The 16849-nt window shown below is 36.9% G+C and overlaps 1 protein-coding gene across 2 annotated transcripts in view; it reads left to right on the top strand.

The window, feature by feature from the left end:
- ARHGAP15 (Rho GTPase activating protein 15) overlaps positions 1 to 16849 on the top strand; it is a 321119-nt gene that overhangs the window by 170038 nt on the left and 134232 nt on the right. For both annotated transcript variants that reach the window (XM_019290635.3, XM_019290634.3), the window contains exon 10: positions 14983 to 15105. In XM_019290635.3, the coding sequence (XP_019146180.2) occupies positions 14983 to 15105 (123 nt within the window). The remainder of the gene's footprint in view (positions 1 to 14982; positions 15106 to 16849) is intronic.

The raw sequence follows: 16849 nt of genomic DNA, 5'->3' as shown, positions 1-16849 counted from the left end.
GAGTAGCTCTAACCCATTATGTGAAGAGTATGTGGGAATATTACAATATAGCATAATGTATTATTATAGATGTGACCTGTGACTCATTGGTCTGCTCACTGACACACAACTCCCTGGAAAAGTTATCTGTTTGAGCTTGGATAATCTTTAATTGTTTCACCCTCCTTGTGCTCATTTATGGGACATACTAGTAAATAGAGAGCTAGTCACTGAGTTATTAATTACCTCATTATTACTTAATTATCACCATTGCATACTTCATTTTTATGGGGAATTATATCATAAAAGAAGGTATTTTATGCTGCCCACCACGGTTAAGTATGAATGACAGCGATAGCTAATGTAGGATTGAGTTGGTTAAAGAAAATCAATCAGAAATCCTCTCTATAGATTACTATCCAGTTTCTTCTGCCTTTTCCAGCTAACACTTCTCATCCTTGACTTTGAAACCCAACAGTTTAAACTCGGTTCTTGTTTCAGTGGACTAATCCCCTTTCATAAATCATGTTCAAGTGCTGAAATAATTTGCACATCGTTTAAAGAGTATTTGCTTTGAAACATTCACCTCAAGCCCTTTTGTATATCCTTTCTCTCTAAAGATTTGTATTATTTGTTTTGTTCTCTGAGGTATAAAAGACCTGAGTAAACTTTATTCCTGTTGTTTCAAGATTAGTGAAATAAAATGCATATTTATTCAACTGGGACTGAAAGGAGCTTTAGTAAAGACGATCATACATACGACCCAGGGGAATGTTATAATACAAAATGTCTGTCTTAAAATCTCTTTAGGTTTGTTCAAAACACTGTTGAAGGACTTAAGTTTAAGGAAGGAAAAGGAAAAGGTTACAAATCCATATTTCTTCTTTGTTCCAAAGAAGAGAGAGACACCACGTATTTTTCTTAACAAAACAAACTCCTATATGTGTGCTCTAGATGGATTTGATATGGAGGCAAGTAGAGACTGGATATCATGATTGCTCTAAGTCTTTTCCTATTGAACATGGATACTGACACAGTCCTTAAGAAAACTGCATTTTGGAAAAATGTGCTTGTTTCAAACACACACTTGCTTCAAAAAAAGCAATCACAAACAAATCATGAGATTTTAGGCCAATAATGAGATTATTGAAGCCAAGCAGTTGGGCTTCTTTCCATGCACTAAAAGTGAGATAGACTCCTGCAATGAGGAATCTCTGCTCTGACTCTGCCACTTCCAAGCCTAACTACTCAACATGTCTTCCCCTGCTTTGGTTCAGTCTCTTAGTTCCATAACAAGGAGATCTTTGTTTACATTAAGTAGCAAAATTAAGGTTTGATTAAGATTGTACAAAATGCCACAATTTTTATGGTTTAAAGCAGCACACAATGCAGACAGCTACCTCTGCTCGACCTTCCATCACTGTGTGTCAGTTGATCTCCAGTTTTTGCGAGTCCATACTTTGCCTCCACAGGGGAGGAGTAGAGGCTGACAACAGATAACACCAGATAACAGATGGAGGCGTTCTCACTGCAACAGGGAATATTTTAGACTGCAGTCTTTGTAGAGAGGTCAGAACTAGAGCAAGTGAGCAGGACTTGCTGAACTTTATTATTCAGGAAGAGCCAGTCCAGTTTTCCATAACTCATGTGAGCATAATTTTGAACCTTTCATGGTATTTATTGAAATAAGTATCCCTATTGGAAGGTGGTAGCCAGAAAAAAAGATTCTTACATTATACTCTTTCCTGAGGTTTCACTATTATTTCTAACTAATCTAGATGCAATCCTCATGGTATTTGGGAGGAATGTGACAGAAATAAGGAGGTTTTTAGGTTATAAAAGTCTAAATTAAGCTCTGTTAGAGAGACTGTACGTCAGGCTCTAGACAGGAATACCTACTTTCTAGACTCACCTTTTTCCCTGTGGTGAAATCACTTCTGTATTTGGACCTTCTAGCCAGGAGGATCTATTTAATTTAAATTGTGACAGCCAATCCCAAATATTTAAACACCAAATTAATGGTACTGTCTCATGGAAAGGGCATAAAAATGGAATTAAAAAGGAATGTGTTTTGTAAGATCTCCTCTTAGCTCCACCAGCTGCCTGCTGATGAGCCGGATAAACAGATCCTGCCTCTGAAAGCCAAAGGGTGAAACATCACTGAAGGGTTAACTGCTGTATTGTTTCTCAATTAAGTAAAAGGTTCCAACTAGCTGGCTTTAAATATTGATGCTGAAGAGAGAGCTATGACACATGAGCAGCTCCCCTCACCACCGAGGATATTTGGCTCCATTTAATTAATTCCATTGGCCATTGTCTTAAGTGCGCCCAGGATTCACCCAAGAGGAATTCACTTGTGTTACTGTTATTGAAAAGTGTAACACAGCATTATCTGCCTCAGACAGACTTTTTGTAGCATTGAATCAATTCCCCAGTTCTTGAAAACAACTACCTCATTTGATTCCTTTCATAATTAATGAAATTCGGTAGTAATGCTTTTGCCCCTCAGCTTAGGCTGAAAAATTGTTCCAAAACTTCAGTTTTCAAGCTGAAAGCACTCTAATTTTCAGCCTAAGTGGACTTGTGGTACAACTGTGTTCTTGTGGCAGCATTTAGCCTGCTCTTTATTTTCAGCAGTTCTTTTCTGCCTCAGGTGTACCACCCCCTGCTTGGGTTGGTAACTAGGCCAGCCAAGACTGCATAGTCTTTCCTATGATAGGGTGCTGCTTTTCTTTTTTTCTGACCATCTCAAATAACTCTTTTCTGAATCTCTTTCCCTTTCAGTCAGTGCTTCTCACGTTGATATTCAAGGTTAGGTCTTCCCATGGACTTGGAAAGCAGAATTCAGTCTTCCATACAGAAATGGCTCACCTGATACAGTCTAGGGATTGTATTTATCTCTTTCATTGGCACTTTTTTAGACATAAAAAGTAAACAACCAGGACACAAAGATTCTTCTGTCCTTTAATCTCTTGCATCCAGTGCATTCATTGTGAAAACCAAAGAGCAAACCTGCCTTAAGCCTTTTCATAGCACATAAAATATGTTCCTACATGTGATAACAGTTTTTGTAATTAATTTTTAAGGTGTTCAATTTAAACAAAGAAGTAACATTCTTATAAAACTGAGCAACTCTTTTCAAACAGCACATTTAAAATAAATGAAATGAAAACACTTAAAAATACCCCAGTGCTAATACATTTGAAAAAAAGCCCTTTGGAGACGAAAAAGAATTATCAAGGAATTATCCTGAAATTCATGAAGACGCTTTGTACAGGACACAGAAATAATTTTAAAAGCACACAGGTATGAAGTCCTACTAGAGAAAGCTTTACAGTTAATACATTTTGCAATCACATAGTGATAGTACATTTTATAGTCACTTTTGCTGAAGAAAGTTATTCTTCAGTCCAAGGACCCAGAGCCTAAGGGAAGGTGGCCAGATGTGGGCAGGGCAGAACAGGAGGGCAGCCAGATACGTGCTGGATCATTTGCCATTTAGCAGGCTTTGGGGCACAAACTTATAAATCAGGGCAAGACTGCCTTTTTCTTGATGGGTATCTGCAATGAAAGACTTCATCCAAGGTGCAGAAACCATGGTTTGATCCACATCACTTCATGCTCACTCTTTCTAGGACAGACTGGCTGTGACATATTCAGAAAAGGCCTTTTTTTCTATTTTTCTCAGCAGTCAACTGGTTCCTGAGCAGCACACAGGTTTTTGCTTAAGAAGTGATACTGGAAGAACCAGAAAGGTGACTTAAGAATTAAGCAGTGCAGGTGATGATTTCAGGATCATTGTTTGACTGTCTTCTACCCAGGACATAGATACATTCACTAAAACCAAACTCTTTGTCTCATTTCTATGGTTCCCTAGAAGTTCAGAAGTTACTGCAAAAATAATCTTTGTATGTATATTTGTGTGAAAACATATGTAATAATCTCTTTCCTTTCTAGGTAAAATTAAAGATGATTATTTTAGGGTGTTATAATGCTCCTACCTTCCTTTCTTCTTTTGAAAGTATTTCAGTTGATGTGTTTGAATGAAAATCAAAAGATAGCACTAAAAATTAATGAATAAATAATGAAAACACTGTAACACCTGGATTGTTATATAGTGTTATCTGAAGATCACTCAATTTGATAGATCAAGGGTAGAACTGATATTAAGGCACAATTACAAACAATGGAATACTTGATTTATTGTTGTAACTTTGCTCTTAATGCAAGCTACACAGTAATTTCTGAACTGAAATTTGAAATCTGGTTTAAAATATCTTTTGTTTTGGCATCTGATGGTTTGAGTTTGGGGTTCCATTATGAGAAAAACAAATTTTTTCTGTTATTTTCCCAGGTAGCTTGAGGGATGGAGGCAGAAGAAAAGGTGAGGGAGAGGCTTAAGCAGAGAGGATTGAAACATGGAAAAAGAGAAAGAAAATGAATGGGTGCTGAAACACTATAGTTTGCTGCATCATTTTTTATGAATTTGGTTTCTTTTGGGGTACTGTAGCAGATATTGCCTGCTGAGTGAGAAACAGTGCCAGGCAAGGTAGAACAGAGGTCTCATGTTCTCTAATAGAGTTTTTTAAAAATTTGTTTGTATTTGGTGTGTGTGAGAATGGAGAGGATCCATTAGAATTATACTTTCTGTCATCAATAACCCACAAGGAGAATGTTGTTTGACAGCAATTTTTTTATCTGGTGAGTTGTAACCCAGAAAATTAAGTTAGCAGAATTCACCTTTTCCAAACAATTTTTTGTTTGGAATTAATTTGTAGCTGTCCCTGCTCAAGTTACAGGTCATTCATAGTAATAAAGCTTTCTAATTCTGTGACAGAATATTCATAATGTCTTTAAAATACTCAGCTGGATAATGGTCCCCAGGATCTGGACAGCAAGACTTCAAAAGGCAGAGTCCTCTGATCTCCAGTTTCCTTATTCTCTCTAAGCTTGGAAGGTTTCAGCTATCAAGTTTTATTGGTTGATAGTCTAATTGCATTTGTATTATCTTTCCCCTTAATATTATTTTCTTTTCTCTGTATTGGATTTCATCCAAATATTACTGCGACCATGAAGCAGTTTTCTGAAATGTTTTGCTTTTGCTTTGATGCTTAACTGCTTTACACGTGAGTGCTGCAATAAGGTGCAGGTTTCTGATAATAGTTTTTCTGTGAGGAAAAGTTTCCACAGTCTCCTGTACTTTGCTTATATTTGATAGAGCCCTTCAGTTTGAGGCTTTTCACGGACAAGATAAGGTTTGGTTAAACATCTGAACTTTTGAATGTTTATCTGAACTAGATTCGACCCCTAAATTTGTCCATCATTAGTTATTTTGCTTTTCTTTTTCGAGACTAAATTATGCCATTAAATATGTTCTAAAGTAGGTTAAGCGCCTGTGCAGTTTGTCAGCTGGAACATTAATTTTAAAGCTAAAACAGTCTTCTATTGGCTCTTTTTAACATTTTGTCTGAATTTTGACCATGGCTGGTCATACAGAGATTTAGTGCACCCATGAAAACCCCACATGTAGCTGATTGAAGTGTCTCAGAGTTGTTGTGATGACTGGCCTGATTTTATTTCAGGAAAATACCCTGATAATTAGTAATTATTTGCCTGCTCAAGCAGCTTGTTCCAGTGCAGCTGTTCTGGAGACTACATAAAGTACTAAATGTCACCACATGCCCTGCAGTATCTCTGGAAGGGTCTCCCTCTGAGCCCCTGTACAAGCAGACTTGGAGTCCCAGCCACAAAATGCATGGCTAAATAGACCAGCAGCTCCTTTCTGGACTTTCCTTTTCTGTAATTCCCCTGTCTCAGTCCTATAAGAGGATGACCCACAGCACATCTCACAAGGCACCTTCTCCACCCACAGCCTCTATAGGGTAGTCTCACAAAAAAAGCTGCAGCCTGCTTTTGGTCAGCTTTGTGGGTTTGTCTGTTTTATGCAGATCCTAAATCACCTTTAGGGAAGCCTTTCCAGTGTCCTCACATGGACATTACCTGAGCAAGGAGCTGTAACTGCTCAAAGGTCTGAAAATCAGTTTTATTTTAGCAAATGGAAATAATTTCTATATTAAAATTTAGTTGATGGCATGAGGGTGACTGTCTAAGGTTCATATTTATGTGAACATAGATGTTGGAGATTCTTAGAAGCATTTTCACTTGAGGTAAGAAGTAAAAAGAATTCTGAAATCTGACGACGTGCTCCTTTCAAAAATGAGCTCATGGGTGATCTTTTGTTGTTATTCTTACTCTAATGATATAATTGAGGTAGGGATAATTTGATAAGGTATAGCTGACATATAAACAGAGTACAGCAAATGGATTTCAGATCTCTGGCTAGATATTTTTTGATTACTTTAAAGATAATGGGTGTGCCTTTCTCCTTTGTAAACTACCCACATCTACACTCACTGGAAAGTACTAAACTTGCTTTTTAAAAGAGAAAAATGTGCTGGAACTTGCGGTTTGAAATAGCAAATATAGAGCTGAATGTCACTACTGTTTCTCATTGGAAGTAAACAGTTTTAGCATGTTGGTTTCATAACTTAGGCACTATGAATTAATTCTGTCCTTTATTGTATAAGAAACACTAGAAGTTCATTGTGGGTCAAAAAATATAGGATTATGAGTATAACTGGAGACTGAGTGCAATGAGAATATAATTAAATGTTAAAATAATTTACTTTTAAAATTTAGAAGAACGAAACATAATTGATAAAAGTTTCAAGAAAAAGGAAATTCATTGGTAGGGTATTCTTTCTGGAAGGGTGCCAAAAGACTGGATCTGAATAAGAGGCTCAACACAGTATCCAGACACGTCTAAATTTCAATATATGAAACCTTTGTATAATTCTTAACAAGGCTGATATAAACACAAGACTCCCTTGCTCTCTAGATAATTAATTTGCTTCCAAAAGCATAAGGCAGAATTATATGTAGGTTTTTAAGGTAAAAATTCCACATGGCTTACTAGCACCCAGCCCTCCAGAAGGGCTTTGTTTTGATGTAAATCTGTCCAGTGCTCCTGGTAGATAAAGGAACCATATCAGTTTCCTGTCCTTTTGCCTGAGCAATTTAGTATATGTGATGACTATTCATAATATTTGCAAAAGGTTGAAAAGGTTTTCTTTCAGATTAAATCAGGAGGCAAGTTTAAAGACTTGAAAGTTATTTGCATATAGTTCACAACAGAAGAAAGCAAACAGAACTCCATATTCTAAAAGCCCCTGAATGCATTATTTATTGTAAATTACTTGTTCAACTTGATCTGGAAATAGTCTACAGTATCTTGTTCTGTCTTCCTCAGCCTCCAATTGCATGGGATTTCTTTCTTTATTTTGTGAAGTCTTCTCAAATAATATTTTATACTCTATATGTCAACTTCAAAAGTCATTAGCTCAAATATTGCAGTTCTTTTGCTCAGTAATTGTCATGTTTTATGAGTGGGATAAGACTGTATGGCTGCAAACACTGATTCACCCAGTTATGTAAGGGCAAGGACCACTCTTCAATTCCTATGTTATAGACCATCCATTGAGTATTCTCCTGGGAATATTTTTGCAAAGAGGCTGTGTCAAGAGTCCTAATCCCTGACACGAGCTCAGGGAGACCAGTTTCCCCTTCCCAAGTACACTGTGCTCTCTCTTCCTAGAGTCTAAATAGTCTGACTTTGTGTGCTGTAGCAGATTTCATCCAAGTCCCACATGTTTTACATTAGATGAACATAAACTGGTCATACTGTATGAATAAAATGAATTCATGATTTCTGGCATTGTGGTTTTTATATTCAAGTTAGGTTTGTATAACAGCATTTCTAATATTGTGACAATACCAAAAAAAAATTGTGGAAAGAAAGGCTTGGCAAGTCCTGGGTGATCCACTCCAGTCCCTCCTGTCACAAGGTACAGTGTTCTGTGTCCTCATACATAAATTTATTAAGCTGCATCTTAAATTCTTTTAGTTTTATTTGCCACCATGACTTCTTTAAAAGGGTGGTTTAGAACTTCGTATTATGGCCAGTTTATACTCATCTATTCTTGTGCCAACATTGTTCTTCAGTTAAAACAGCACTTCATCCTCCCTGCTGTCCTCTTCTCCTCTCCTGCTCCTTTTCCCACCCCCACAAGCAAATTCATAGAGAACAATCACAGCTCTTCCCAGCCATTTTCTAGCTGGCCAAACATGCCGAGCTCCCCAACTCCTTCCAAAATCTCAGCAGCCTCTTTCTCCTGGTGCTTCTCACTGCTGCTGCCTGCACCTCTTCTGCCAGGAAATTCCACCTCACAGATGAGTGTCCAAGGTTATATACCCATGAGAGAGAATTATTTTGTATCAATTAAAATTAAATATTTTGGACCTGTTGGTCAGTGGGACAGGCTGCCCAGGGCAGTGGTTGAGTCAGCATCCCTGGAAACGCTCAAAAGAGGTGAAGATGTGGCACTTGAGGACATGGGTTAGTGGTAGGCTTGGAATTGCTGAGGAAAGGTTGAACTTGATGGTCTTAGAGGTCTTTTCCAACCTTAATGACTCTATGATTCTGTAACACCAATCCTTCTCTAACCGTGCTTTGGGTAGTACCAGTTCTAATCTGGTTACTCCAATTTCCAGTCTCAAAGTCACCAAGTTTTTGCCTGATATCCCAAATTCTTGTCTCAACTGATGATACTTCTAGCCTTGAGTCAACAAGTAATTTTTTGAATGCTTCTACTTTTCCTGCTGAAGTCTTTAATAAAATCACAAAGACAAGTTCCAGGAATAATTCAGGACATCCACTGGTAACTTCCCTGAAGTACAGTCATTCTCCTTTCAACAAAGTTCATTTTAATACCTTATTTAGTCACTTCACAGTTATTGTTTCAGTTCTCTACATCTTCTATAGTTTAACTAATCATTTCCTATTTGGCATCATATCAGATGCACAACTGAAATCCAGATAGATTTGTCCTATTGTATTTTCCTTTTCTAAAAAACCTTATTTATTTTATTAAAGAAAAGTACCTGTTATGATTTTGTTCATAAATCCAACATAAACTCAGAAACATTACTTACATTTCTAAACATTTATGTTGCAAATAGCACTAAGAAAAGCTGTGTGGGGAGTGACATTTTTATTTCACAATGTAAATGTGTAGTGATGTTTAACACGCTATTAATTTATTTCCATTTATTATTAGAGAGGGACAATTTTTTAAAAAAAATTCATATGCTTAAGAGCATGATGCAAAATATGAATTATACAGTCATTTTATTGAATCTTTACTGCTAATGCACGCAAATTTCACAAACTGTAATGACACTACTGAGCACTTAAGTTGTTAGGCTGTCATATTACAGAAAAATTATTTGTGCTATATAATCACTGTTTTCTTTTTCCTATTGTTTATTTCTGAGCTTACTTCATAAACATCTGTAAATGTAGATATATTTGCTGTGGCAAATATCTATTATTGCACCATAAACCTGAATGACTTCAGGTCCTTTGGTGCCAAATCAAACAAAATCTGAGCTGCTCCTGGAAGGTGATACCCATTCTGATGCTGCATATTTTAGGTCTATGCTCTGTAGTTATAAAATCTGAAATTTTTAAGCTTAGAAGAATAATGATTGGAGTCAATGCCTAATTCTTGCCTTTTTTCCCCTCAGTCATTTTTCTAGTGCCTTTAAACTGGATGTGTACTTGTCTCTTATTCTACTCTTTTGACAAAAAAAAATAAAATTAGTAATTATAGTGTGTATAATTCAGAGACACGCCCAAGGACTTCACTAAGGGATCAAATAGGAGGACTGGCAAAAGTCCTTTGCTCAATAAAGAAGGTGAGGTGAATTCTTTATCCTTAGTGAGCAGATTTTTTTGGCTTCATCTCAGAGCATCACAAAGAAAAGGAAGGAAGAAGGACTTGGTTTTGTCACTCTCAAAACTCTGGTTCTGGTTGAAAACCTGTCTATTTTTACAGGCAATGATGCATGCTGCTCCTTCCTTGAAGGACTAACAGTAATTTCACACCTGCTGCATGCCAAAAAAACTTGAAGAAATGTTGAATTCTGGATTTCAGTGGTATCCAATAAAACTTAAAGCCATGAGTTAATATATATTAAATTACACTGTCTTTCAGAATGTAGTCAGAATCATACACCTCTGCACATTAAGATATATTTCTTCAGAAATATAAGATACCCGGCAATTAAGCATTCCCATTACTTGAAATTAATTACTTAATTAATTAATTCCAACTAATATTTTCGCACATATGTTATAGCACTGCTGTTAGACTTGCACTTTCTTTCTCCAAAGTCAGGAAGTCACCTTCTCCTGCTTCCCTCTTTTGCCGTCTCAGCTTTGTTTCAGTCCTTCAAGGTGTTGCTGAGGACTCTGGTTATGAGTCTGTAAAGCACTTTAGAAAATTATTACTTTAAGACATCAGAGATGAGAGTTAAGCACATGGATCTGTTCACATGTATTTTAAGAAAGTTGCAGCTAGGATTTTGGTCCATGCATTCTGTATTTTGAATGATCAAGCCTGTCATTTTTAGTATTCCTTGGGAAATAATTACCAAAACTCCGTTTATGGGTGTTATCAATATACTACAACTCATCTCTTTCTAAGAACTCCACAAAATTTTAAGTCTTTGAAGAGTACAAAAAAAATATGCATGGTCCAGACTTAACGTTTTTTTTTCCAGGAGATCAAGGGTAATGAAAGAGAAGGTAGGAATGTAAAGATATTTGAATTTCTTAACTGTTTATCCATTCCCACTGCTGCTCTTCATTCTGCTCTTTCCATCCAAATGAATTATATACGATAATTTTAGGTGTTATAATAAACAGATAGGCATCTTAATAATGTATTTCAGTTAGGAAGAGGTACTTGAAAGAAATTGGTTTTGCAATACACATGATGTGAGACAATCAATAGTGCTTTAGTCTGACAAGCACTGTCAATATCCATTGTCACAGTTCAGAAAGTCATTAATGGATAGTTCTTCAAAAACCAATGCTTTCAACACGTTGGAAGTGTTCAGATACACTATACCTGGCAGGAATTAATCATAGGTAAACCCCTGAGATTGTGTACAAATGCAGAGTAAATTAAGAGTGAAATAAAAGTCATTGGAAAGAATTTGAGATCATGTTAAAGGGAGCTAAAAAATCTTGCGAATAAAATATGGAGTTTAGGACATATTAAAAAATTTTACACTCTGAGTCATTCAGGCTTTGCTCAGAACATCACACCCAGGAAAAACATTCTCCTAGAAATACATTGTCTAGATGCATGATTAAATTCGCAGGAAGTAATCTCATAAACATTTTTATCCTAGCCCTGAAGATGCCAGAGCCTTGCCCACCTCTGTGAGTGGTGGCCATGTCCAAACCCTGGAGAGAGGCTTTTGTAGCTTCATTGTGCAATTTGTTGGTCACTACTTAATCCTGATTAAACGATAGTAAATTTATTCTCAGTGCATCATATTTCGGGCACTGAATGTTAAAAAGTGATTCTTCATCTGTACATCTCAAAACTTTCTTTGATGGTACTATTTCTGTAGAAGTGTGTCACTAGGAGGTATTGCATTAATTCTTGTCTTCCGTGCTTCTGTTATTTATATGTTATTGTTAAGGCTAGATTTGAATAAGGATTCAGAGGATTTATATAAGCCAAAAAAAGACAGGTCAGTTTTTGATCACTGTTATTTTTCTTTTTTTCAGAGCATTTAACCTATACTTATCACCCCTAATTCAGCCAGTGCCATTACAGCACTATCCCATTATAAGGGCCAAAGATGTGTTCTTTATTTTAGTCCTAAAAACGTGTTCATACTCTTTTATTTTTGTACCCAATCTGAATGGCACTCCCCTAGTTTGATTAGCTGTTTTGATTTCATGAATCTTGAGAATTGAGGAAAAGATCTTGCCATTATTTAATTTATTATATGGCTTTCCAACCTGTGGCATAGATGGAGACTTAATAAAGTGTCAAAGTAATAAGAATACTTTTCTAGATCAAAGTGTTTATTTTATTACCAGCTAAACATGAAAGTTGGACAATATTCAGGTTACATTTTTGCTGATGAAATGTCCTTGCATGCACTTGTATTAGCAGAAAAAATATATAATTATTTTATATTTAATTCCATAAAAGTCTTATTTTTACTTCTGCATGGAACTGTCTTCCACTTTTTTATGTTTGACATTTGTCAGCCCTCTTTCATGGAGGATACCTCTGCCCAAATCCAGAACCTGAAATTTAAAAAGGAAGATGTTAAAAAAAATAGTTATTGTGCTTTTTGAGTTTTATAACTACTGTTTTTTCCTTTTTTTTAACATTAAGTGTTCTTTGTATTTCCAAATATAATAGCAAAGTCATTTATTGTGGGGATATCGCGAAAAGAATTGTTTGGCAAGAGAAGGACTATTTCTAAGTGAGATCCCAACATGACTATTCCTGTCTAATCTTGGTTTTGGAACATGCTATCTAAACCCTTAAATTTCTGTGAGGCTTGGAGTTTTTTTCTGGTGACTCACATGCATTTAATAACATAAAATGAGAAATTCATCAACATTAGCTTTGTTGTTGTTTTGAGCTGTGTGCTATACAGCAAAACGTGGTGCATACAAAGATATCCATGACAATAATTATTCCTACCTCTAGATGTAGTTTTAACACCATAATTGCTGTTTCAGGTACAAAACTTCCAGCTGGGTTAACTTGTCTTTCTAAAGAGCGGGATGTTCACCCTGCTGTCCTACCCTTCACACGACAACCATGTGTACTTCTTTTGGAACACCTTAACTAGTCTGGTGTAGACTCAGAGCTAAGTGTGTAGTTCCAGTGAGCATAAAGCGCTTCAGAGTCCCGCAGAAAGGGAAAAGTGGCCGGCAAATGATTGATTTAAAATATATTTTCACCCCTGAATCATTTACATCACTTGGGGAAGCTTCAGAAGTCAGAATAAAGCCAACCTAGTTGTGAATCGTTATGGACACAATGACACTGAGCAACAAGAGAGACCCCAAACTAAACACAATTCGCTCCACTGTTTCAATGTACCACTAAGATGCAGAATTAGAAACATCCATTTGTTGTTCTTTTTATAGCACAGCCAAGTGACTTGGAATTTTAGCTTGTCCCTGCCAAGGATTGCTCAATTTCGAACAAAAAGTCCTCCGCTATAATGTTAAAAAAGCACCAACCATCGATTGAATGTTAATCTTTATGTTCTATGATACATCACTCCAGGAATGTTACCATTAAAAAATGTGAATTCTAGTTTTCATAAGTGATGGATTATTGTACCAAGCCATGTATTTTCCAGTAAAGTGTCCTTTTATTTGTCCTGTGTGATTACTAGTTTGTGGAAGTATGTGTGGGGTCATTTTAGTGCTGTGGGAAAATGGAACACTCTTCTGTTAAAATCAGTAGTGAAATCAGAAGCAAAGTATGCTCTGATCATTGTAGGCATGTGTTTAAATATTGCTTTCCTTAATTGGCTATATTCTATTTACTTAAAATGAACAATTTGGCAAGTTTTTCTCCCCTGACAACAGAAAAGCGTAAACCATTTTATAAGTTTGGCTGTTAAAATCAGATTTGTAATGTAAACCACAATGTTCCAGGGTTGTTCCTGTTGCTTAACCAGTTATTTTAGCTTGCCATTGTTTTATAATTGTGCACCTTTAAGTGTTTTGGTTCTGTTTATAACTAATGCAAAACACCTTGATATAAAAAAAAAAAGACCAATAATAATGATCAGACTTTTAATTTGCTCTCTCTCTTTGCTTGGATCCTCTGTTTGAAGATTGTTGCATTATAGGGGAGGTTCAGTTCGGACGGGGAGAGAAGGGAGCACCTCTGTAACTGCAGCTAAATTATCCTGGGTTTTGTTTAGGAATTCTGTCAAAGGGAAAACGGACCAGGCTTCTGCCAATTCACCTTGTGAAGAATATTGTATTTTGGTGGATTGATTGATTGATTGATTGATTAATTGGTTAATTGATTTCCAAGAGAAGATGGAAGGCTGCTCTTTCCTTAGAAAGCATAAGTTACCCTTCTCTGAGCTGGAGGCCTTTGCCAAGGGAGGCTGTACCACCCTGGCTGCCCCATTAACCTGCTCAGCAATGTGAGCAGTGAGAGAGCTCAGGACACTGAACAAGAGCTATTCAAGGGTGGCAAGTCTCAGGTGATTTGTTAGAAATCATTAAAAATCAGCTTGTTCAGGAAAAACTCTAGAAAAGGTCTCCCCGCAGCATCTCTGCTGCTTCTGGAGCACGCTGAGCTTCTCCTCCCTACTACCACTGCCTATTTTGATAGCCATCATGATGCCCTGTAAGCACCTCAGCAGAGAAAAAGTTAAATGTATGCCTTTGAAACCTCCTCCAGGGGATTTTCTGCAGCTGGATTTGATGTCTTTTTGACACAAAGCGGGAATAAGTTGCGTTCAAATTGTTTCTCTGTTTGGTAAATGCTTAAATATAATATAATCATTAGGACGGGAATACTTTTCTTTCCATAAATTAATGCATCTTGCACACATTTCATGGCACATGGCCATGTTTTCTATAACTGCATTAAATATATATATAATGCTTAATCCATCTTGGCAGGAGCATCCAGTCCTTCACTGGTGGTGTAACCATCCATCCTTCCTAATAGCAAGGAGCCCACAGCTAATAGTGCATAGCACACTCGGAGTTGGAGCTGAAAAATCACCCATGTGAAACTTGTGGGATTCGTGAACACTTCAAGAGCAAACTGGTCACCATCCAAATACTTATGGGCAATAAATAACAGAGCTCTGCATATAACCGGCAGAGTGAACTCGTCGTGTTTATTCACAAAAGTATTAATCAGATGTTTGTAGTGTCCAACCAGCCGTGCTGCTGACCTACCGCACAACTGGGATCTTACCAGGCTGGTTATGGCCACTATTTTCTCAGGGTATTTGAGAAAAGTACTGTTAATTTAGAAATATTGTTTCACTAAAAATTTCCCTTTTGATTTCCTTCAGTTTTCAGGCTGAACTACAGTGCCTCTGACACAAATGACAGAAGCAGAGTTAAAAGCCGATTAAAGAAGTTCATCTCCCGAAGACCGTCCTTGAAAACATTGCAAGAAAAGGGACTTATTAAAGGTGTGTTTAGTCTTCCATACTTCTTGATGCAAAAATTAAAAATTCACAAATGAATATTTTACCCTCAGCCCATTGGACAAACACTTCTTAAATATGGTTTTGTTGCTGTATCTCATAACACACTGCTGAACTATAAAGAAAAAAAAATTAATGTATGGTTCATCTACCTCTGTGATAGCTGACTGCTGCTACAGTTTTTCTGCTTTGTTGTGCAAGTGGTAGAAGCCCCTCCATTTAAAACTATACACAATGCAAATCAAGATGCTGCACAACTCCATTTCTTTTCAAGAAAAGAATGGAGACATAGTTTCATGTTTTAGAACCCAAAATAGGACCCTCAGATGCTGTGCTGACTAATTTGTTGGAATACGTTCTGCTGCCTTCTCTCATTACTTTTCTAACTCACCAACAAAATCCATTTTTAACAATTTGAAATACATGTCAGCAAATAAGTAATGCTTTGAATCTGTGGAGTTTTTTTCCTATTCCAATTTCTTGCTAAGTTGGTCAGCCATCACTTTCACATATTCTTAAAAAATTGTTTCTTTGATAAAATGTGTTTGTTAGTTTATCCAAGAAGTGTTTCCCTGAGAAGCTGGTGGTTAACTTGAAGGCAGTAGCATTCTGACCACTAGCATCCAAGTAAAGCTGTGTTTTTAGATACTGTCTGGAATAATGCTTGAAAAATTTACGCACTCCCAAATTATTATGTGTGAAACCCACAACTGCACATGCAAATTGACTAGAAAGGGGCGTTTTGCCAGCAGCCCCTGTCAATCTTTGGAGTGTGAGTTTTCCAGTGGTGTGTCAAAAATGTAAGGGGTGTTGCTAGTCTGTATTAAACTGAGCCAAGAGATTGACCCCAGTCAGCATAAGCTAAAGCAGCCACAAGAGTTCAACACCAGCTGGGCCCATGTCTGGAGAGAAGAAGTTTTGATGAATTAAGTTCTTATGTTTTAGATACGTGCAGAGATGCTCAGTACAGTGTTGTTTACTGTAAGGAAGTCTTCTTTATATGAAACCACAATGTGCCTCAGTTATGGGGTTCTGCTCCCAGCTGCTGCAGAAACTCTGAAAAAATGTCATTTATGCATCAATATGTGTGTGTGAGGTGTGCATACTCGCACACCAAACTTTCAGGATCTGTCCTCACACGTTTGTAGTAACTGATTTCAGTACTTCTGAGGGTTTTGTCTTTTTGAAGTACTTTGTGAGATGAGGGTGGGATTTGAATGGGTCATGTTTGTTTGTTTCAGTTATTACAGTAATACAGGAGTAATTTATAGTCTTTTAATTTCTGGATTTAAGGGTTGGGGGGGTTCTTCGTTTATTAAAGTGTGGCTGATGAATCTCCTGCGGTGTTACATAGGGATCAGATGTGATCCCTGCTAACAAATCCAGATTCATTAACATAACTCAAATCCACCCTCTAATATATCTCTCTAGGAAAGACAGATGAATTTGGATTTGTCTAGAGTTGCATCAAACTCTTGATTCATAAACATAACTTGGTTCTACCTGGGATACTCTTCCATGGAAAACAGAAATGCTTTGATTTGTGACACAGTAACTCAGAATCTGTACCCAGCACAGTTTTATTACCAAACTAATGTTGCCATGAAGAAAACATGTTAGTGATCTACCATGAAGTTTCATTAGGATTAGGTTTTGGCCATGCAAATGAGGCAGGATTCGTTAGCACAGCTTAATTCCAATCTACGGTAAGTCTATGTGAAATGCTCAT

Source organism: Corvus cornix, chromosome 7 (genome assembly GCF_000738735.6).
Source record: "Corvus cornix cornix isolate S_Up_H32 chromosome 7, ASM73873v5, whole genome shotgun sequence".
Classification (NCBI taxonomy): Eukaryota; Metazoa; Chordata; class Aves; order Passeriformes; family Corvidae; genus Corvus; species Corvus cornix.
The sequence above is the reverse complement of the archived record's forward strand: the minus strand, read 5'-3'. Positions and strand labels throughout refer to the sequence as shown.